This window comes from Ctenopharyngodon idella, chromosome 7, assembly GCF_019924925.1.
Source record: "Ctenopharyngodon idella isolate HZGC_01 chromosome 7, HZGC01, whole genome shotgun sequence".
Lineage (NCBI taxonomy): Eukaryota > Metazoa > Chordata > Actinopteri > Cypriniformes > Xenocyprididae > Ctenopharyngodon > Ctenopharyngodon idella.
Window position 1 is genome coordinate 2,747,564 of NC_067226.1, and position 22,916 is coordinate 2,770,479.

At 38.7% G+C, this 22,916-nt stretch overlaps 1 protein-coding gene across 2 annotated transcripts in view; it reads left to right on the forward strand.

Annotated features, from left to right (window-relative positions):
• exoc6b (exocyst complex component 6B) overlaps window positions 1–22,916 on the forward strand; it is a 111,789-nt gene that overhangs the window by 86,161 nt on the left and 2,712 nt on the right. For both annotated transcript variants that reach the window (XM_051898696.1, XM_051898697.1), the window contains one exon: window positions 18,681–18,793. In XM_051898696.1, coding sequence (XP_051754656.1) covers window positions 18,681–18,793 — 113 coding nt within the window. The remainder of the gene's footprint in view (window positions 1–18,680; window positions 18,794–22,916) is intronic.

The following is a 22,916-nucleotide window of genomic DNA, read 5'->3' on the forward strand; positions in this document are numbered from 1 at the left end:
AGGCTGCTAGTCACTTCGAAAAGACGTGCTAGCTGAGGGGAGTTTCGTCAAAGCTGACTAAAAGTGATCAAGGATTTATAATTTCGACTCCTGCAACTCCTTATACACCATACACGTCTTACATGCTGAACCCTTGGTTGTCCTTTTGCATTTTAATTACTTGGTTTTGTTTAACTCTGAAACATGAAATGTGGATTTATCTGCTTTTGCCAAAAAACGACTGTTGCGAGTTATTTGCTTTTGCTAAAAAACAAACTTTTAATATGTATAAAAAACATACTTTAAATGAACTTTAATTTAAGTTACCTGTATTTTTTTGAGTTATTATTACTTAATCAAAACAACCCAACTTGATTGATATTGCTTGGAATGCACAATAAAAAAAATAAATTAAAAAACATGATTTATGAGAGTTATCTTGTTTTTGCAAATTAACAATTCATTTCTTATTGTTATAAATGTTGAAAACAGCTGTGCTTAATATTTTTGTGGAAACTGTGATTATTAATTTTTTTTTTTTTTTTGATTCTAAAAAGTCCACAAGAACAAAAATTTTTGTAACAATTAAATGCAAACTTGCACAAATAAATAAATAAATAAATAAATAAATAATTATAATTTTGTTCAAAACAGAAGAAATCATACTGACCCCAAACTTTTGAACAGTAGTGGGTCTATACTATTGTAGTTTATTATTATTTTTTTTAAACTCTTGTCATATTTTTTTTTTTCTGATTTGTGACACTATAATTAATCTTCATATTGTTTGTGGTATAGGAGGAAGTTCACGGGTTCAGAGAAATGACTTACGGGAGTGTCCCATTCAAGGAACATGTACAGTATTTATGTACCATTTGTTTCAGGCAGTTGCGCAACATGTGCCAACATGCAGACTTTGGGGAAAAATATACGTGACATCACTTTCTAATAACAGTTTCTACTTAAGTAAAAGTGAAAGGCTATGGCCCTGCAGTTTGAAAAGTCAAAACGAAAGAAAACTGCCATTGAACATTGATTAATGACAAGACACAATGTTGTTATCATTGTTGAAAAAGTGGAAATTCTGACTAATAGATGAGTGACCTTATGGTGCATGTAAGTGTTACTCTGGAAATCGAAATTGAAATCTAGCATGTGGGATTTCCAGCCGTTTCCAAAAAAAACGTTTGGTATTTCCCTGTCAAGCACATGCCTTTGGGAGAGTGAATCACTGCAGTAAAGTGTCCATCTGCTCTCTGTGGGACTGCAACTCTCACACCACCTTCTTCTCTTATACACTCAGGGGGTGAACTTTTCCTTTAAATTTTGCTTATATTAAGAGCTCTGATAGACATGTTAAGCCATGGTGATCATGTGAATGATGCAAATCCAATTTCCTACCCCATCTCCACTAACAAAAGAGGCAAAAATGCCTAAATTAAGATTTAAAAAAATGACTTGTTCCTTGTGGACATTCTGTTTCACAGTTAATAAAAATTCCATTAAGTTTTTTGTCATCCACTGACATTTCAATGACCATGGACCTGATCTGTAAGGTTATTTTCCACCTTTGGAGGGTGGGTGAGTTTAAGACAACCTCTGTCCCACATTCTCTTTTAGTGATGTCAGTAGGATGAACCAGAGCCTGAGTGTGTGTTTGTGTTTTTAATGGAGCCTCTCGGTCAACCGCAGTCTCCCTGAACCTTAACCTGTCTGGTTCAGTAGCTGAGGTCAGACAGCGGCAGTGAAGGTGCGCAGGAAAGAAGAGAGATTGAGGATGAAACCATATGGGCCGTGCTCTTCTCCTCACCCCGTTCAACTACAGCCTCCCACAGATCTGCTCTGTGTGGTTCCTTTAGGGAGAGATAGAAAGTTTGAAAGAACAAAGACTGCCACAGAATCTCGATTGTACAAGCAAACCAGCTCTCCTAGATTTGCCTGTCTTTGCTTATGGAAAATATGTGAAAATGAATGAGAAGGAGTGGAAATGTAGGAAGGAGAAAGAAAAGGAAACGACACAGGCAGTGCTCTCCTCAGACCATTTCTCCATAGTCTCCCTAAACAAGCCAGTGACAGGTGTCACAGTTTAATCGTCCCCCATTTGCTTCCTCTCAATGCCCAGTGAGTGTGTCACGCTTAAATCCATCCCCCCTGCTCTTTCTCAATGGTGTGCTGGTGTGTGTCAGTGAAAGGCCTGTTTGAGGCGCTGTCATAGGTCTCCAGGGGTCAGACGGATGAGCTGCCCTGCTTGTATGGAGTCAGTGAGGGAGCAGATATTCTCTGAGCAGGGGGTTGACATCTCTCTTTGCGGCAGGGTACCATTCAGCCCTATGAGGATGGCACTGACATGCATCTTCTCTCTCACTCCAGCATGAACACAAACTGTCAACTGATTCTCATCTCTAGCTTACCCTTTTCTTTCTTTCTCTCTCGAATCCTTAAAAAGGATAGTTCACCCAAAAATGAAAGTTCTATCATCATTCACTCACCTACGTCATTCCAAACCTGTTCTTTTTCTTCTTCTTCTGTGGAACAGAAAAGAAGATATGTTTCTGCATATTATGAAAGTCAACAGGATCCAGATTTTTTTTTTTAAGTCCAAAAAGGACATAAAGGTACCATGAAGTTAATCCATACAACTGGTATATCTGAAGTTACATGATCACTTTGTAGGATGAACAAATCAGAATTTAAGCCTTTATTTACTTTGAAATCAAAACAAAAAGTTGATCAACACATGCATAGACTACATCAAATATGGCAACACAAATGTTAAGATGTTTGGCCTCGTGATGTGCAAGAACCAATGAGATTTGACATTAGTTGAAGTTTTTGCCATATTTGATTGTGTTGTGTGCATTGATCAATGCTTTTATTCGACTTAAGAGTAATAAAGTCTTAAATATCGATCTGTTCATCCTGCCAAATGATTGTGTTGCTTCAAAAGAATATATCATTTGAGTCATATAGTTTAGTTTCATAGTACATTACCTTTTTAGGAACTTAAATGTTTTGGACCCTACTAACTTTGATTATATGGACAAAAAAAGCTGAAATATCTTCTACTGTGTTCCATGGAAAGGTTTGGAACAACATGAGGGTGAGTAAATTATGACAGGATTTTTATTTTTGGGTGAACTATCCCTTTAAGTTAAACTTTTTCTAAAAAAAAATACTTGGAAACCTCTCCACTTCAAAACAGGGCTTCCCGTTGTCCAGCTGCTGGACTGAGCTCCACCACTTTTCAAATGTGTAGAATAGAATGTTTTTGTCTGTGTGTGTGGGGGGGTATATAGGAGTCATTTATGGGACCCACATATTTGTGGTTTTCCCTCAGTTCTGACCCTTGGTTCTGGTAACTTACACTGTAGGAGCACTGTTTTAGTCAGTTTGGATGGAATTATCGTTATTGTTCCTTTGTTTAAAAGCATATTTATACATTCTGTTTGTCACACTATTTAATTTTCCTGTCCTGTGGATTTCTGTACAGCTTGGTGTGGTCTTTGATTACCAAGACCTGTGTTCTTGGGAGAGAAGAAAAGAGGCAACACAAAGAAAGAAGAATACTCTTACGTAGTGTCATAGTGCTGGTCTGGAGGTTACACTCTTTCAAGAAGAAAGGGTTTGTCATAGATTTATAAGAAAAAGTAGCTTTGACCTCTGGTTGTAAAGAAGGCAATAATAGAAGAACAAACACAATATCAGGGTTATAGGATTAACTGCAGGTAGAGACAGGTAGATAAACATTCAGATTTTAGCTTTTCAAAAAAAGTGTTTTTATTTGTTTTATTTCTCCATATCTTTTTAGAAAACAGGTATCAATCTTAGACAGGTTTGTTAAATAGTTTGTCAGGTCTTCTTAGGTAAATGGAAAACCTACTTAAAGGATTAGTCCACTTTTAAATTAAAATTTCCTGATAATTTACTCATCCCCATGTCATCTAAGATGTCAATGTCCTTCTTTCTTCAGTCGAAAAGCTTACGCTGTATGTCCTATGCCTTCCCTTTTCTACTTACGGAAAAAATGGAACTGGCGCCACGTCGTTCCGTAAGTTGAATAGGGAAGGTGTAGGACATTCATTTGTTTATATAAAGCGCATACATTTAAAAAAAAATTAGAAAATGGCCGATCGTTTTGCTAGATAAGACCCTTATTCCTCGTCTGGTATCGTTTAAAGCCCTTTGAAGCTCCACTGAAACTGTAATTTTTACCTTCAACCGTTTGGAGACCATTGAAGTCCACTATATGGAGAATAATCCTGGAATGTTTTCCTCAAAAACCTTAATTTCTTTTCGACTGAAGAAAGAAATACATAAATATCTTGGATGACATGGGGGTGAGTAAATGATCATGAAATTTTAATTGGAAAGTGGACTAATCCTTTAAAGAGTTTGTTCCACATTATTAAGCAAGACACAGTTCTCATGCAATATGGGGAGGAAGAAAGATCTTTCTGAAGATGAAAAGCATGAAATGGTGCAATGTTATGCAAAAGGCATGAAAACAACTAATATTTTATAAAAAAATTGAATGGAGATTATCGAACTATCATAAGATTTTTGATTTACAGCACAAGAAAACTTGGTCAGATAAAGGCTTAAGGAAAGTTTGTGTCAAAAAAAAAGTAATTGTATTAAAAGGGCAGCTATAAAAAAGCCACTGTTGAGCAGCAAACAGGTATTTGAAGCTGCTGGTGTCTCTGAAGTCTCAAGAACCTCTCTATGCAGGCTGGCAGTTGTGCATAAAGTTGCATTTCAGCCACCTCTAATCAAAGCTCACAAAAGCTGTGTTTCCACCACAGGAACTTTCCCCAGGAACTAGGAACTTTGGGGTGGCACTCGGTGTGTTTCGACCGCAGGAGCCAGGGTCTGAATGAAGTTCCGGGTAAAAAATCCCCCCCCCTGAAAGTACCTGCTCGCTAGGTAGTACTTTTTTAAAGTTCTGTAACTTTGGGGGTGGGACTTGGGCACCGAACATGCTGATTGGTTGACTCCACACAGCATTTTATTTCAACCATCGTTTTTTTAAAGTCTGTTGCGGTGCGTGTAGTAAGAGTTGTTTGCTATTCGAATCAACAATGGAGTTGTTAAAAAAATACGGCCGTTGGACTAACGATGAGGTCCAGGCTTTATTAAAGCTTATATGCAGAGGACGAAATCCAGCGGGAACTGGAAAGTTGCGCGCAGTCCTACATCACCGGACTATCTTCACGGTACTTTAGACCGCTATGGAAACACAGCTAGCAATAGGTCTGGGGGGAAAAAACTTCCTGGGACAAATTGTTCCGGCTAATTTTGGTGGAAATGCGGCTAAAGAGAAACATTTACATTGGGTTTAGAAATACATGAAGACTCATTTTTAGATAGTTTTATTCACTGACAAATGCCGTACTACAATGGATGGTCTAGATCAGGGGTTTCCAAACTCGGTCCTGGAGGGCCGCTGTCTTGCAGAGTTTAGCTCCAACCAGCTCCAAAACACCTGCCTAGAAGTTTCTATATGCCTAGTTAGACCTTGATTAGCTGGTTTAGGTGTGTTTAATTGGGGTTGGAGCTAAACTCTGCAAGACAGTGGCCCTCCAGGACCGAGTGTGGACACCCCTGGTCTAAATGGATGGATTTCTGGATGGTTGGTGAGTGGCCACCACGTTCCAACAAGACTGCAACATCAGCAAGGAGCTAGCGGGTGATTATTTGTGCTGGAATATTGGGAAGTGAGATGGAAGGTCCCTTTAGGGTCTCTGAGGGCGTCAAAATGACTTCTGCAAGATATGTGGAGTTTATAACTGACCATGGTACAAAAATCTATGGTATAAAAAGAAGCATAGTACCTTCTGAAATAAAAGGATTTTCATTTAAGACAATGCACTATCCCAATCTGCAAAAAACCCCATCAAAGGTGGCTGAAATGCAACTTTACACACAACTGCCAGCCTGCATGGAGAGGTTCTTGAGACTTCAGAGACAGCAGCAGCTTCAAATACCTGTTTGCTGCTCAACGGTGGCTTTTTTATAGCTGCCCTTTTAATACAATTAACTTGTTTGACAGAAACTTTCCTTAGTAATCCTTTATCTGACCCAGTTCTGCTGTGCTCTAAATTGCTCACAAATCTATTGAACTATCGAACTATCACAGATGATAGTTCAATAATCTCCATTCAGTTTTCGCAAAATATTAGTTGTTTTCATACCTTTTGCGTAACATTACACCATGTCATGCCTTTCATCTTCAGAAAGATCTTTCTTCCTCCCCATACTGCATGAGAACTGTGACTTGCTTAATAATGTGGAACAACCTCTTTAAGTAGGTTTTCCATTTACCTAAGAAGATCTGGCAAACTATTTAACAAACCTGTCTGAGATTGATACCAGTTATCTAAAAAGATATGAGAAATAAAACAAACAAACACTTTCTTTGAAAAACAAAAATCTGAATGTTTATTGAAATCCCAATTGAAATTCCAATGATGTCACTCATTCGTTGCATAATAATTTGAAACTATATATATATATATATATATATATATAATATAATATAAAATTTTGCTTCAGAAGTTTTGTGATGAATGGATGTTTTTGAAATTTTCTATTTAATCTCTATATTTATTAGAGTTTTTTTTTTTTGTTTTTTTTTTTAATTCTTAACTTCTGAACTTTGCTCAACCTTGATCAACACAGTCATCCCATGATGGAACACTTCATAGAATCATCCTTTTTTAACAATACTTTCATTCACATAATACTACTCAGCAACTTTTTTGTGTGTAGTCAACTTTTTAATGTGCAAAAATTGCAAACTTCACCCATTGTATTGTGTATTAGCACACAACTGACAACTCTAAGTGATGAGGAAAGAGAACGGGGGAGTGAGTGGGAAGACACATGAATGTGACGTTTTGGACAGTGAACTCATCCTGGCCCTGGCGCACGCTGGCTGACCTTCCTCTAGTTAACAGCCAGAACTAGACCAGGTGTAATCACTTTCTCCAGCCTTCCGCCTGTCTTTCCGTCCAAGGGAGAGAGACTAAGCAAGTAGGGGGTGGGCCAGTCGAGTGGCCTCCGGCCGACCCTGCTCGCATTCCCTCGGAGCCAGCGGACGATAAGCCTGACGTGCTATCTGTCTCGCTCTTTTTTCCTCTTCGTCTCTCACAGGCTCAGTTAGTATTGGCAGGTCGAGGAGGGTTTGTATGGTAAAGCAGCAAGTCTGTGTGTTATGCATGTTATACATGCTGGAATCGGGACAGAGAGAGGGGGAGCTGACCCTTCGGTAACCTTGGCTTTGGTCCAGTTAGGGAGTCAGGCAGGATCCAAAGTCTGAACCCCTTACCATATACCACTTTAGATCAGCCCCCGCGCCAGGGAGCTATGCCCTCACGGGAGAGCCTGGGTAACGGGGGTACAGAAACGAGAGACTGGTATTATTTTCCCTTTTACTACTATTATTTTCTCTCTTCCCAACCCTTGTTTCTTTTTCTTCTATTTTTCTTTCTTTATTTTCTCATTCTCCCCTCCCTTTGTAAATTTCTACTTTAAGGCTTGACAGAAAGGTCGATTTACCGGTCTTGCCTCTTTAACAACCTCCATCTCAACCCTCATCACTTTTTTACCGGAAAGCACAATGTGTTGTAGGTCATTTACAAATGCCAATTTGTTTGGCATTTAGTAAGGTAAATAGGATTTGGTAAATTCCGCTGGGATAACAAGCACCAACCTGACCCTTAGTTTCTTTTTGTTTTGTTTTGTTTTTCTCTCTCTCACACACTCACTCTTTCCCTTTTTTTTTTTTTTTTTTTTTTTTTTGGCAGCTGTTTATCTGTTTGTCTTTATGCTGTGGTGATCATGAGTAAGCAGTATTCAGTCTGTAGCCTCTCTTTGACCTTGATCATGAGGGCTATCAGAGTTCACATCCATAGAGACAGCACCACGGCATCACCAAAAAAACCTTTTATCAGATTATATTGTTATTCATGACCTGTGAAAGGGGGTAGGAGTTCTGTAATGCTGGTTTATTGTCTGTCACCATACCACACGCACAAACACACACAGATCCACATTCCATTTTTATTTTCCTACAGCAGCTGTAAGAGTAGTTTTGATTTGTCCCTTTCCTGTAAGCCATAAAACGGCTCTTTTCTTATAAATGTGAACGATGAGACACCCTTGGCATAAATATGATTTCTGGAAACTGCCTTAACAAAAGACACTGTGTTTGTCATGCTGTTAATAAAGCTATTTTGAATTTTCTTTTCATATTTAAATATTCCGCTGCATTTCGTCTTATTTCTACTGCATTTCGGAATAGAGCGCAAGAGTCATAAGTATGAATCCCATAAGGAAGTAAAAATATCATATTTTCTCCATAGGGGAATTGACTTGAAAGACAGACTTTTAAAACGGCTTTTTGAAAGTGTTTTTGAAGGTCTCTTATGCTGCCAAGGCTACATTTATTTGATAAGTACAGTAAAAACAGCAATATTGTGAAATATTTTTTTCAATTTAAAATACCTGTTTTCTATTTTATTATATTTTGAAAAATATAATTTATTCCTGATTACTTTAATCTCATGTGTTACATTATCCTTCAGACATCATTCTAATTCCATCGTTATAATTCTAATTGCTGATTTGGTGCTCAAGAAACATTTCTTATTATCAATGCTGAAAACAGTTGTGCTGCTTAAAACTTTAATGGAAACCTTGATACATTTTTCAGGATTATTTGATTAATAGAAAGTTCAAAAGAATAGTTATTAAAATGTAAAACTTTTGTTTAAAAAAAAAATTTTTTTAATGCATCCTTGCTGAATAAGTGTTAATTTCTTTTTAAAAAGAATTGACCCCAAAATCTGGAATGGATATAGTATCTCACAAAAGTGAGTACACCGCTCACATTTCAGTAACTATTTTAGTATATCTTCTCAAGGGACGATACTATAGAAATGAAAATTGTATATACTTTAGAGTAGTCAATGTGCTGCTTGTATAGTTGTACAGATTTACTGTCCTCTAAAAATAACTCAACATGCAGCCATTATTGTCTAAATAACTGGCAACAAAAGTGAGTACACCCTAAGTGAACATATCAAAACTGTGACCAAAGTGTCATTATTTTGTGTGAGCACCATTGTTATCTAGCACTGCCTTAATCCTCCTGGGCATGGAATTCACCAGAGCTGCACAGGTTGTTGCTGGGATCCTCTTCCACTCCTCCATAATGACATCACAGAGCTGCTGGATGTTACACACATGGCGCTTCTCCACCTTCCGCTTGAGGATGCCCCACAGGTGCTCAGTAGGGTTCAGGTCTGGAGACATACTTGGCCACTCCATCACCTTCACCTGCAGCTTCCTCCGCAAGGCAGTTGTCATCTTGGCGGTGTGTTTGGGGTCATTATCATGTTGGAAAACTGCCGTTCGGCCCAGTTTCTGAAGAGATGGCATCATGTTCTGCTTCAGAATGACATAGTACATGTTGGAATCCACGTTTCCCTCAATGAAGTGCAGTTCCCCAGTCCCAGCAGCAATCATGCAGCCTCAGACTATGATGCTACCACCACCATGCTTGACTGTAGGCAAGACACAATTTTCTTGGTACTTCTCACCAGGGTGTCGCCACACATGCTGGACTCCATTTGAGTCTTATCTTAGTCTCATCAGACCACAGGACTTGTTGCAGTGTGCGGCGTATGGTCTGAGCACTGACAAGCTGACCTTCTGCTTCTGCAACCTCTAAAGCAATGCTGGCAGCACTCATGGGTCTGTTTTTTTAAGCCAGCTTCTGCACCTGACTCAACTTCTTTGATCAACCCTTGTGGGGCCTGTTCCAAATGGAACCCTGGCCACTATACTGTAACTCAGTTTCAGGGTGTTACCGATCTTCTTATAGCCTAGGCCATCTTTGTGGAGAGCAATAATTCTAATTCTCAAATCCTCAGAGTTCTTTGCCATTAGATGCCCTGTTGAACATTCAGTGGTCCGTATGAGAGAATTGTACTCAAAGCACCAAATTTTAACTGCTCTAATACAAGATACGCAAATTTGTATTGTCCTATCAAGCAGACAAAAACATGAACATGATGAATAGGACATGTGGCTTTGCATGGTTAAAAGATGTAGAGCTGTTATCACTTGTTGCCAGCTATTTAGACAATAATGGCTGTATGTTAAGTTCTTTTCAGAGGACAGTAAATCTATACTGCTATACAAGCAGCACAATGACTACTCTAAAATATAGTAGTCAACATTTGAAGTGGATCAAAACCTTTCATCAAAGTTGTCTTAAAACCTTCTTCTTCTAACTTAGTTCTTAGGACAACTTTGATTAATTTTTTTGATCCACTTCAAATGTTGACTACTGTATAAACAAGTTTCATTTCTATAGTATCGACCCTTGAGAAGATATACTAAAATAGTTACTGAAATGAGAGCGGTGTACTCACTTTTGTGAGAGATATATATATATATATAACAGTCACTTTTGTGCTATATTGTGGCCTGTTTATTTGATTTTCCCTGTGATGTGTGAAGGCACAAATCTATTGTGTACGTCTTCATTGTCCTTTTTTTCTTAGATATTTTCCTCTGAATAACTGTCATTTATGTCTATATGAGTAATTAGATAACATGCGTAATACATGTTTTTAAAAATGTTAAAACCTTCTCTAGTAAATATTTCAGCGTTTATACTTTCTTCTGTTCTGTGTTCCTTTCAGCTCTCTCTGCACATTACAGACTCTGTTAGATGCTTGCTACTGGCTCAGCTCTGACCATTCTGTCACACTTCTTCCCCAGCAATAACTAACCTTGTCGGAATAGACAGGAAGGTAAAACGGAGGTCATGTCTTCCCCAGGCCAGTGCCAAGTTCTTCAGTCTAACAGTTATTAATTACCAACATCAACTACTTTAAAACGGGGTGTGTGGAGAAATGGACAGTGAAAATGAGCTCATCCTCCAACTGCAAAATGTTACTGTTCACCCATAGATACTGCAAATTTATTTATTAACACTCATTCTTAGTTGATCTGTTCTGCATTGGACTAAAAGGGCTTGTGACTGTTTTGTTGTCATATTGACCTGGCAATAACTCTCTTTTCTGAATGGACAGGAAGTTGAAAGTGAGGCCACCTCTTCCCCTAGGCTAACGTAAATGTTCAAACGTCCATTAATTACACTCTGTAACTCTATTAAAATAAGTGTCAAAACAAGTCAAACAGAAGGTCATAGAGAGTATACAGAGGGACGTGCCAAATCATCTGTTCTGACCAAAAGACTATGTAGCACCTTATAATTTTATGTAATATCCTTTTTTTTTTTTTTTTTTTTTTTTTACTTTTTAAAACTTTTGGTTAACTTTTTATAATACTTCAGTCATAGTTTGTCATCTGATTTTTCTGTCATCTAAGATTTCAATGAACCAGGTTTTAATAAGATTTACTTACCCAGCCATTTGTTAGATATTTCACAAATGTGACTGTTTTGCATTCTGTGGGATTTGGCCACTTTCCTCAGGTCTCTATGACCGCTTCACCACACCATAACCCCCGAGATAACTCTTCCTTGTCTGAAGAGGACAGGAAGGTAAGTTTGAGGCCAAGTCTTCCCCAGACTATGGCTCCTTAGACGTTGCGGCCTCAGGAAGAGGGCTGTTTTTACTTGTCCCTGATGTGGCTTGCTAACAGAGCGAACAGGACTGATAACAGAACAATGACCCGAGTGGGGTTCAGCTCAGAGGCAGAGTGTATCGGCCACCGCAACTATCTCCATCTTGACCACCCACTGACCCCAACCTCCCTCATGCTTTATGGACATGCTTAGAGTTCCCTCAGTAAATGTTCACTTTGCAGTTAAAGATTAGCAGTGTCCTGTAGTGACTTGTACTATACACACCCAGAGAATCTCTGTATCAATTTAGTATTGTCATTGAGTTGAAAAGATGGAAAATTAATTTCATGAACTTTTTGTGTCCTGCGGCCTGTGACAGCAATGTTCGTATCCTTTTTAATCAAGTTACGGCTGTCAGAATACTTCGGGCTGGAGCTTCTGCTCTGCTGAGATCCTCTGAAGCCCTCTTGAGACTTCTGGCCAGTCTTAATCATGTAGGTCTCTGCTTCTACTAATGTAATTATATAACTGAGCTACTCAGTTGTGGCACAGCCCCACCAGCAGATAGGAGCAGAGCAGACCAATGGTAAGTGGTCATTGTTCATTTTTACACTTACTCTGATTTCACTCTGTTTAGAGTTCAGTGCAGTGTGAATTCTGTTTGAATGAGAGCATCACTATCTCCTACTCACTCTGGAGTACTCTGAAGTATACAGGTCATTACAGCCTCTTTCTGGTACACTCTATTTAAAGACATACGTCACTGGCATTTTATTTTGTTAACATGATAATATAGCAGCAAAATAAGTAAATAAGTTGGAAAAACTAAAAAAAAAAAAGAGGTAATCAGTTACATCAGATTTTTTAAGTTAAGAAATTCAAAATTTAAGTAAGCAGAACTGGCAGATTTCAATTTTGTACTTATACATTTTAATTGCTCTTAACTTGAAATTTTTGAGTAAATTAATTAATACATTGAACTTAAAATTATCATGTAATCCCAACTTAAATATTTTTAGTAGTGGAAATTTAGCTAGTTAGCTATTCCAGCAAATGCTAATTGGTAACACAATGCTTTGATAACATTAGCATTGCATAGCAATTGCTGAAAAAGTATGGCAATATAGAACATTTAATACATACCTGTTTTCAAACCAAGGTCATGCCCCCCCCAAAACAAAACCCCACGTAACAGAAACTTTTCTAAATTAGCATAGCAAAACATTAAACACTACTAAATCTCCCACTTAACATCAATCTTACACAAAAACATTATATAACACTTAATTTTAGCACTTACTCTCCCTTTCGAGTGTCAAGGCAAAGTATGCAGGGAAATAGAAACCCCAGCTACTTTTTTGTTACTATTGCCATTTTAATATTGACCTGGGTTAATAGTGGCTTCCACCGAGCGGTACGGTTCAGTACAGTACGGTACACAATTATTTCTGTTTCCATTGTCAGAAGTTGTGAATGGTACTAAAATACTGAACCGTACCATACCACTTTTTTGGGACCCATCCGTTTGGGTACCTAGCACATTAGTACCAATAGTACCAGTACCAAAAGGGTGGAGCTACTGCATAACGTTGATAGGTTGACAGAGAATTTTCGCTTGCGCGTGCTACAAGGAATGACGACACAATACCGTTGCAACACAATGTGTATTTTTCGGCTGTTTTTTTTTTTTTCTTGGAACCTTCAGCCTTTGCTCAAACAAACTGTATGTCCTCCATTGTTCTTTACTGTCACTTTCTTCTTCACACGAGAATGGCGTTGATCGCTACTTTCCAGCATACACCATGCCTATCAAGTAAGGGTACTGTTGGCGGTGGAAACGCAAGCCGGATCAGGGTTTACCATCCCGAATCGTACTTTACTGTACTAAACTGAACCGTACTGCTCAGTGGAAACAAGACATAAATGCTTTTTTTCTTTTCTTTCATTGTTAGCTATATACCTGTATTAACTAAAGATGAGTTATTGTAAAAGTGCTGAACATGTTTCTTCCTTCCTTTATTTTTATTCCCTCAATTTGACCGGTCTCATTTGAGTCCCGCGCAACAATCTGAGGCAGCAGAGGGAGAGCAGGAGATGAGGGAGTCTCTTCTTCTCCTGCTCTCCCTCTGCTGCCTCCTCTTCCTTTCCCTCTCCGTCGTTTTTCTCTTCCTCCTCCACATCATCTTTTTTCCATTATGGACTGCTTTATTTTCTTTTTGTCTTTCTTGTCTCTTATTCCTCTTCTCCACTTTCTCTTGTTTTGGTTGACAGTTTCTGTCATTTCCAGCACTGGTGCTTCTAGGACTTTGTCATTTTAAAGTGTTTTTTCCCCCCACACGTTAATCCTTGCTGACTGACATATCTTTTCCCTGAGGTTAAGAGCATGTTTGTTTGCATAGACTGAGATTTGTGTTTGAGTGTCTCATGCTTGCTGCTGTGATGGACACTTTCGCATAGATGGAGTCTAAGCCAGGATAACCTCTATGGATAACCTCTGACATTGTGTGCTACTGCTATGTGGACTGAAATATGGCTTGAGAAACAGAGAGCCACTTTTCCTTTTTTCAGTACTCCGATACTGCTTATCATTTTCCTTCCAGTGGACTTTGACTGATGTTGATTGATGTTTTAGTTGCTCCTCCTTCCCTTTTTGTCTTTCCGCTCTTCTCTCTACTTTCACATGATCCAGAGCCATGTATAGCTGAGCTAAGTGTTTTTGATTCAGACCTTTCTGTTGGTTGTCTGTGCAGGTTAATGTTAAGATAAGACCTGACCTTTCTCACTAACGTTAACAGATTTCCCACAGAAACTTCTAGAAATGACCATAAGCGGTGATGGTATGAGGATCAGAATGCACTCTGTTGAGTGGACAGGATGATTGGGGATCATAAAGTTAGCAGCCCACTATCTGATTTCTCACCAGTATTTTTATTAACCATAGACCCAACAAATCTGCTCTGATCTTTTTGCATGTTTAATTGATCTCCTTTAAAGGTTTACTTTACCCAAAAATTGTCATTATTTATTCACTCTCTCATGTCATTCCAAACCCCTTTTGTTCATCTTTGAAACACAAATGAAAAACGTTACATTATTTTGTCTTTTAAAGATGATCAAAAGTCTTATGGGTTTGGAACAACATAAAGTTGAGTAATGATGACAGAATTTTAACTATCTCTTAAAACTAAAAGAATTGTTACTTTTTTTACTGACTACATCAGAGAAAACGCTGAGCACTTAAAGGGATAGTTCGCCCAAAAATGAAAATTCTGTCATTTACTACTATTTACTACATTTAGAATCTTTGTAACCAAGCAGATCTCGCACCCCATTGACTACCTACCATGGTGTTTTTTTTTTTTTTTTTTGCTACTATGGCCAGATCTGCTTGGTTACAAACATTCTTCCAAATATCTTCCTTTGTGTACAGCAGAACAAAGAAATTTATACAGGTTTGGAACAACTTGAGGAGTAAATGATGACAGAATTTTCATTTTTGGGTGAACTATCCCTTTAAAGATGTTCTGGATTTCTCATGTTCATATTTGCTCCCAGCGGATGTTTTACAGCTGCTGTATCTGTATCGGATTTGCTCGCCGTTCACATTTATGACCGTGCACTTGAGCCCTATTTGCTGCGGTTCAAATCACAACTCTCATACCTAGCCCATTGTGACTCATCCCATGTTTAGAAGACATTTTTATTAACATGCAACCCGAAGCCAGATAACTGCATAGGCCTTTTTGAATAAAGGTCAGTCCATCTGTATATTTTACTGTAGATACTTTGGCTTCTTTTTCTTTCTGCCTCCCTACTAGTTTGTTTTAGCAAAGTGGTGTTATTGTTATTTCTTTCTTTACTAGGCTGATCTCTCTTTTCTGTGCTGGTTATTATCAATGTTATCATTATTTAGGCTCAAGCTCAATGACTTTGGCCTGCATGAGCCTCTGGGGCTGACGGCCCATTTTCAGAACGCACTAAACAACTCTGAGACCCAGAGGGCAGCCAGAGGTGAGAGGAGAACTAACGAGAAAAGGAGTGCGAGGAGAAGGCATGGATGAATTGATAGTGGCAGTGATGGCACAAAGAGAATAAAAACACTTCAGCATTAGTGACTAGAGAACACAAAACTAAGAACATTATCCTTTCATCTTAGTTTTCCTTCTTTTACTTAGCAGCTCATTCATTAAATCATATTCACAAGCCATTTGTAGGTGGCTACTAGGTTACTAGGGCATAGGTGATCATTACATAACAAACTCCCCACCAGAGCATTTTTAGATTTATTGCACGAGTAAAGTGGCAAATCAAATCTTGTTTTTCCAGAACACTGCCAGAAAGAGCAACAAGTCTAAGGGGAGAAAAGAATAACACGGCAGTCAATTCCCAACACCCCCAGGCTATTAACGAGAATAGCTATTCCTGCTGCGTTCCAAAGAAACAAGTACGACGGTCGGAATAACTGTTATAAGCCCTTATCCAAACGGCCCAGAGAGATAGTGTGAGCGAGGGGTGACGCTGAGGCTGCGAGGGACACGAGAGCAACACATCAATGTGCAACGTCATGTTTTCTTTTTTTGCTCCCTTTCTCTCCATCATTCTTTCTTTTAGAAGAATGAGAGGAAGTGATAATCCAGCGCCAGCCCACCCCCATGCCCCAGCTCCTCTCTAGCGTGGCCCTCTGTTTGTTCAGAGAGAGGCCGATAACACTGTCGGGGGTCACGCCGAGGTCAAAGAGAGACCGAGTAGAAGTTCATTGGGAGGTGAAGGCGGGGCGGAGAGGCAGAGCGGAAAGGTGAAACCCAGGTCATGGACGAGTTTGACACACTAGCTAGCGCTATGTGGAATGCAAGTGCATTCGGATTACAAATGACAGCGGCAAAACCTGGCCTCTTTTTCTCCCTCTCTCTCTCCTCAGCCTTCCTCCCTTGGTGGGTCTGTACAGACCATGCTAGCGGGAAGAAGAGAAAGGAAAAAACAAGATATGAATGCAAATCCAAAAATCACTTATCTCACGCAGGTGCTTATCTGCCATCGCACAGGGTGTGCGTGTGCATGGTTTCATGAGAAGTTTTGTTTGAAAAAGCAGGTGGTTGAATTTTTTGTTTGTTGAAAGTTGTATTTCTTTTGGACTAAAACAATAATTGCTTGTGTAAATGCTTAGTCTGACTACCAGTGTTTTTTTTTTCTTTCGTTTTTCCAAGTTGGAATAAACTGTTCTTCACTGAATTTTCGCTGGCAAAATTCAGTCATTTCAATAGTAATCCACACAATCTGGAATTCTGCTTGAGGGCGAAAGATTTCCCCATGCAGATTGCGCTATGGGTTCAAGTTCGTTGCGCAGATTGACCCAACACAAAGTTGTTTGGCTTGAAAGTGACTTCTGTATGAGATGTGCTTCATACATCACTACACTATTGACAATAAACAGTTGTCCTTTTTTCCAGCTGAAATTTTGCTCCACACCTTAGCAGACCTAGATAATGCATTTATAGCTTGTATACACTTTAATCAAAACTTCAGCTTCAGCTTTGTGCACTTGTGCTGAAAAATAGACGTGATATGTGACGTATATTTAATAAATATTTAACTTGGAAAGACAGATGGAGACTGTAGCTCGACTTCACAAAAACCTGCTGTACTGTAGCTCAATTATGACTAAAATTGATTTAAAGGGATAGTTCACCCAAAAATGAAAATTGTCATCATTTACTCATGCTCAAGTTGTTCTATATCTGTATCAGTTTCTTTGTTCTGTTGAACATAGTATTTTTTTTATACTATGGAAGTCAGTGGGGACCAGAAACTGGTTACCAACATTCTTCAAAATCGAATGTTCAACAGAATAAAGACAGAAGAAAGAAACTCTGGCCCCGTTTACACTAGCGCATTTTCATTTTAAAATGCATAACTTTTGCTACGGTTATACCTGTCATTTACACTACTCCAGCGTTACTTTCGAAAATGCCCGTTTTAGTTTGAAAACGCCAGGGTTGCATTTCAGTGTAAACGGACCAAAACGGAGACTTTTGAAAACGATCGCGTGGCTGCCCACGTTCGCTCTGTGTATCCTTGACAACCGTGTAAACAATAACATGGAGACTGAACTGCAATCTTTGCTGGCTTTGTTGTCATTTTTAGCAGCCATTGTGCAGTTAAACTCTGCGTTTTTTTTTAATACTGCAGCCATCGACATGCGCAAGAGGAAACTTTTTACACTTGTACGCACATGCCCAGTGTGCATGAACGGTCATGTGACATGCGTTTTCAGTCGTGTAGTGTAGACGGAGATCGTTTCTGAAATGCTGTGGAAACGCCAGTGTAGACGAGGATCATTTTCATTTTAAAACACTGTTTAAAAAAAAAAAAAAAAAAACGCATTAGTGTAAATGGGGCCTCATACAGGTTTGGAACAACTTGAAGTTAAATAATTGACAAATTTATCCCTTTAACATACTTAAAGACATTTTTTTGCTGTTTTGGATGCTTTTTCCTCACACATATATGGTTTTATGTATCCCTTATGTGTGTTTACGGTTGAATACAGAGGTTGTTGTATAGTCATTTGTTTTGTTGTATAGTCAGTTTTTTTTTTTTTTTTCTGTTGGCAAGTTTGATGACATGTTTGATTGTGTCTGTTTGCATTCCCAGCACTGAATCTGCGTCTAAATGTGTGTGTTTGTGTGAGTGGGTTTGTTTGGGAGGGAGGAATGTGCTCTGTTGTTTATTGAGCCAGTGCTGAGGGGTGCATTTTTGGCCAGGCTCCAGCAAGGTCAGTAGCTGGCCGGGTCAATCACGGGTCATTACCGGCCCATTATCGGGTCAGGTCCGGGTCAGAAAGAGCCTTGCATTCAGGGTGAAAGAGTGTAAATGGCTGTTCTCTCTTTAACCTCTCTCCATTCTCCTCTAATCCCCTGCTTTGTCATGTTGCTTTCCCCTGTGTCTCCTCTATAATCTCATTTAAGAGGCCCAGCTCACTTATGTAACATTGGGAGAAGTGAACTGGCCTGATCTAACAAGGGCCAGCGATGGTGTTTAATGAACTTTAATGATCTCTCTTTGTCTTTTCTTCCCGGCACCACCACTGTCCTGTTTTTAGTTACTGGATCTCTTCACTCAGTGGGACTGGTCTACATATCTGGCTGACTACGGCCGACCCACCTGCAAGTACCTGCGAGTCAATCCTCACACGGCGCTGGCCCTTCTAGAGAAGTGAGTCTCACACTGGTCTCTTTCTCCTATCATCTCTTCCTCATTAAACCACATGCACTTATTTAAGACAACTGATCAGATGCAAACAGTTTTTATTTTCTTTCTCTCATCTCTCATTTATATGTTACTCATGAGTAGGATTTCTCGATCGTAAGTATTCTGCATTTTGTTGATGTGCCTTTGCATTGGTGATTTTCATGAAATGTCCAGGTTGTATTTCACCCTCCCCCTTCCACAATATTTTACATTCATGTTGGGTTTTCAGGTTTTATGGGGACATTGCATAGACAATGATTTTTATACTGTACAAACTGTATATTCTATCCCCTAACCCTAAACCTACCCCTCATAGAAAACTTGTTGCATTTTTAGATTTTCAAAAAGATTTTCCTCACGGGGACCAAAAATGTCCCCACAAGGACAAAGATTTCAGATATTGCCATCTTTGTTGGGGCATTTTCCCCATAATGTAGGGAATACCTGAACCACACACAACAATAATAGTAATACATTATATATGTTTTTGTTTTTGGCGTAAAATATGACCTGGACATTTCTTAATTGTTTTATATTCACTCACATGATCAGTGTGTATGTTTGTAAAGTTTGGTTCACTTTCTGATGTTTGCTGTACATTATGTACAAGAGTGAGTGTTAATGTCAGTGTTTTGCATGCTGTTCATTAAAACTTCGTACATGTTTCCAGAATGTATGCATTGTGTATGTGTATATTTGCTAGATTGTGACCTCGATCACTTAAGCTTTCCTCTGTCACTCTCTTTTTCTTTCCCTCCCTCCTTCCCTCCTCTGGCTGTCCTCTTGTATCTGTGATATAAAGCAGCAGTGGATTGGCATTACACCCCCCCCAACACACACACACACGTACCCGCCTGATCCCATTTGAGCTTCACTTACCTCAGCCTTACCCTCTTGCCCCTCTGTCTCGGTGAAAGTGATCTGTATTATTTAGCCTGGCGAGAGTTAGCACACTACTAAACACAAATACGGAGTGTGTGTGTGTGTGTGTGTGTGTCTGTGTCTGGAATCAGAGCACGACCTGCTCATTGAAGAGAAAAGCTTTCTTTTATTGGAGTGTACTTAAGAAGAAAAGGCTTTTTAGTTACTTAGAGAGGGGAAATGAAGATTAAATATAAGAATATGAGTTATACTTTGTTTAAAAAACTCATCCAATAAAATCATGATTGTTTCTAAGTGGAGGAAGCATCTAAACTGAGGAAGTCGGACCAGCAGTGATGTGGTTGTGTATCACCTCATTTCAGGGATGGGCAATATTTCACTGGTACTGGTTGCATGTCCCATTTTTGTACATTCAGAAGAGGAGAATATAATATAGAAAAAACTTTGACGCATTTTTGGTTGTACATGCATGTGGTCAGTAATCTTTAATGTAGTGGTTCTCAACCGGTGGGTCATGACCCAGAAATGTGCTACAGATCTGTTCTGATGGGGTCAATGACAGCAGGGAAGAAAAATGCTTAAAAAAACACTTTAACTTGGGGGTAGAGCGACACAGATTTGGTTTCTACCCGGATATAATTTTGTAAATGCTTAATAAAATGCAATTTTATTTTTTTTGTGTTTTTACTACATGCTTAAATATGAAAATGACTGTTGAAATGTCAATTTCAAAAGTGATTTATTTATTTACATTACAAGTTATGTATTGATACATTACATTAATACATTGATAATTGCTTGCTTTATTTTGTTTTTATGTGGCACTTCTAGTTCTCCATAGCAGCGATCCACATTATGCACGCTTCAGACTACACGATTTTAGCCCAATTTTGCCACAATCTGCTTGACATAGGGTGTTGTGGGGATTCGTAAACGACAATGGGCGTTGGGACGCGAGATTTGATTGTTTCAGTTCGTGTAGTGTGTCATAGTGGACATCAACCGATGCCGCGTCTGCGATGCTTCACGACGTCAAGACAGAAAGACTAGCATGTTTAATTTTTTTCGGTCGTCCACGACAAGTTCCATCACGCGTGACACTGGCCAATAGAAGCACAGAAGTGCATTTCTTTGGCATGTTTGAAAGAAGTGCTTTCAAACATGCCAAAGCGAAAGAGAGACAATGGTAACATTCCTGCTAGGGGGAATTTACAGTGGAGGAAATGTTTGAGGAGCTATGGCAACAATACTCCTGCGTTTACGATGTTTCCTCGAGAGACTACCGCGACAGAGTGAAAAAAGGTAAATAAAACATAAGTTACCTCAGTTCTCTTTGGAGGAAATCCAAATATCCATGCAATCCAGATATGTGTCACCTTTGGCCTTTTCTGAGACATGACAGAGCAAAACATGCTGCTAGCCATTTTTTGTTTACGCTCACGGCACCTTCTGTCAGTTAGTGGTCCCGCCTTCTCGATGACAGCACGCACGTGGCAAGCGATGAATGGTCAGGTAGCAACGTATAGTATGACATGTTTCTTGTCCATGACACGACAAGATTTTAGGAGTCAAAATCGTATAATCTGACACAGTGACTATCGTAACTGACAAAAATATTGTGTAGTCTGAACCCGGCATTAGGCCAGTGCCTTCATCTTCCAAAACCTGGAGCAGAATTGCACAAGGTAGAAGAAAATAAGGGTTCACTTGCAGTTAGAATAAACATGGTTTCTGCCGACTACAGTGTTTTGTTATCGGCAACTGAGACTGAGAGCATTAAACCATCAAAACTCAGGAAACATTTTAAACCTGAACACTCAAACTATAAAGACACATCTGTCATTTTAATAATTTTAGTTTACAATAAACAATTTTGCTTTTTGGTCGGGTCGATAGCTAATCCTTGCCTAAAGCAAAACCAGTTGAGAATCACTTCTCTAATACTCTGTCCGCCTCCATCTCCACTCTTGTTTGTTGAACTCCAGAAGCGAGTCACAAACTCTCATGCTCGACAAAGCAAGAATTCCGCACTAGGCGGTGGTGATTCTTATCACCATGGTAATCAAAGGCGGCTCTCTGTAAAAAAGCAGTGATGCATATCACTATAGCAATACAGTCATGCGTCCGTGGCGATGGCTATCTTGCCTAATAACTTTTAGCGAATAAGACTCGCAGGATGAGTTGATAGAAAAAGAGCGACTGGATTTGTGGCTGGTGGCAATAATGAAATTACTTCTGTAACAGATTGACTTTCTTTCACAATATTTGTAACTTGAATTGTGTATTTGAAAGGTTTATATCTAGACTTTGTAGTATTTTATGATTTCCCTGTAGTCTGTAAATGTTAATTAAATGGTTACTTGCAACAAAGTTGAGTTTTGTCATTTTTCTACCCACTGTCTGACCCTAAACAGGCTGTTTTTGCTAGTGTACCTTTAAAACGTCTATATGTAGCTACATCACCATTCAAAAGTTTAGTTTAGTTTTTTTTTTTTTTTTTAAGAAATTAATTTTATTCAGCAAGGGTGCATTAAATTGATCAAAAATGACAGTAGGACATGTATTATGTTTCAAAATATTTTTGTTTTTAAACAAATGCTGTTCTTTTGAACTTTCTATTCATCAAAGAATCCTGAAAAAAATGTATCATGGTTTCCACAAAAATATTAAGCAGTTTTCAAAAAAATAAGAAATGATTCTTGAGCAGCAAATCAGCGCATTAGAATGATTTCTGAAGGATCATGTGAAACTGAAGACTGAAGTGATGGCTGTTGAAAATTCAGCTTTGCCATCACAGGAATAAATTACATTAATCACAGGAATAATTTACATTTGAAAATGTATTAAAATAGTGAACAGCTTTTTTAAGTTGTAATAATAATTTAACAATATTACAGTTGACTGTGATCAAATAAATGCAGACTTGCCGAACATGACAGTGTGGTTTTTTTTTTCAATGCCTTAAAGGGTTAGTTCACCCAAAAATGAAAATTCTGTCATTAATTACTCACCCTCATGTCGTTCCACACCCATAAGACCTTCGTTCATCTTCAGAACACAAATTAAGATATTTTTGATGAAATCTTATGGCTCAGTGAGGCTTCTATTCCCAGCAAGTTAATTTACACTTTCAGTGCCAAGAAAGGAACTAAAAACGTATTTAAAACAGTTCATGTGACTACAGTGGTTCTACCTTAATATTATA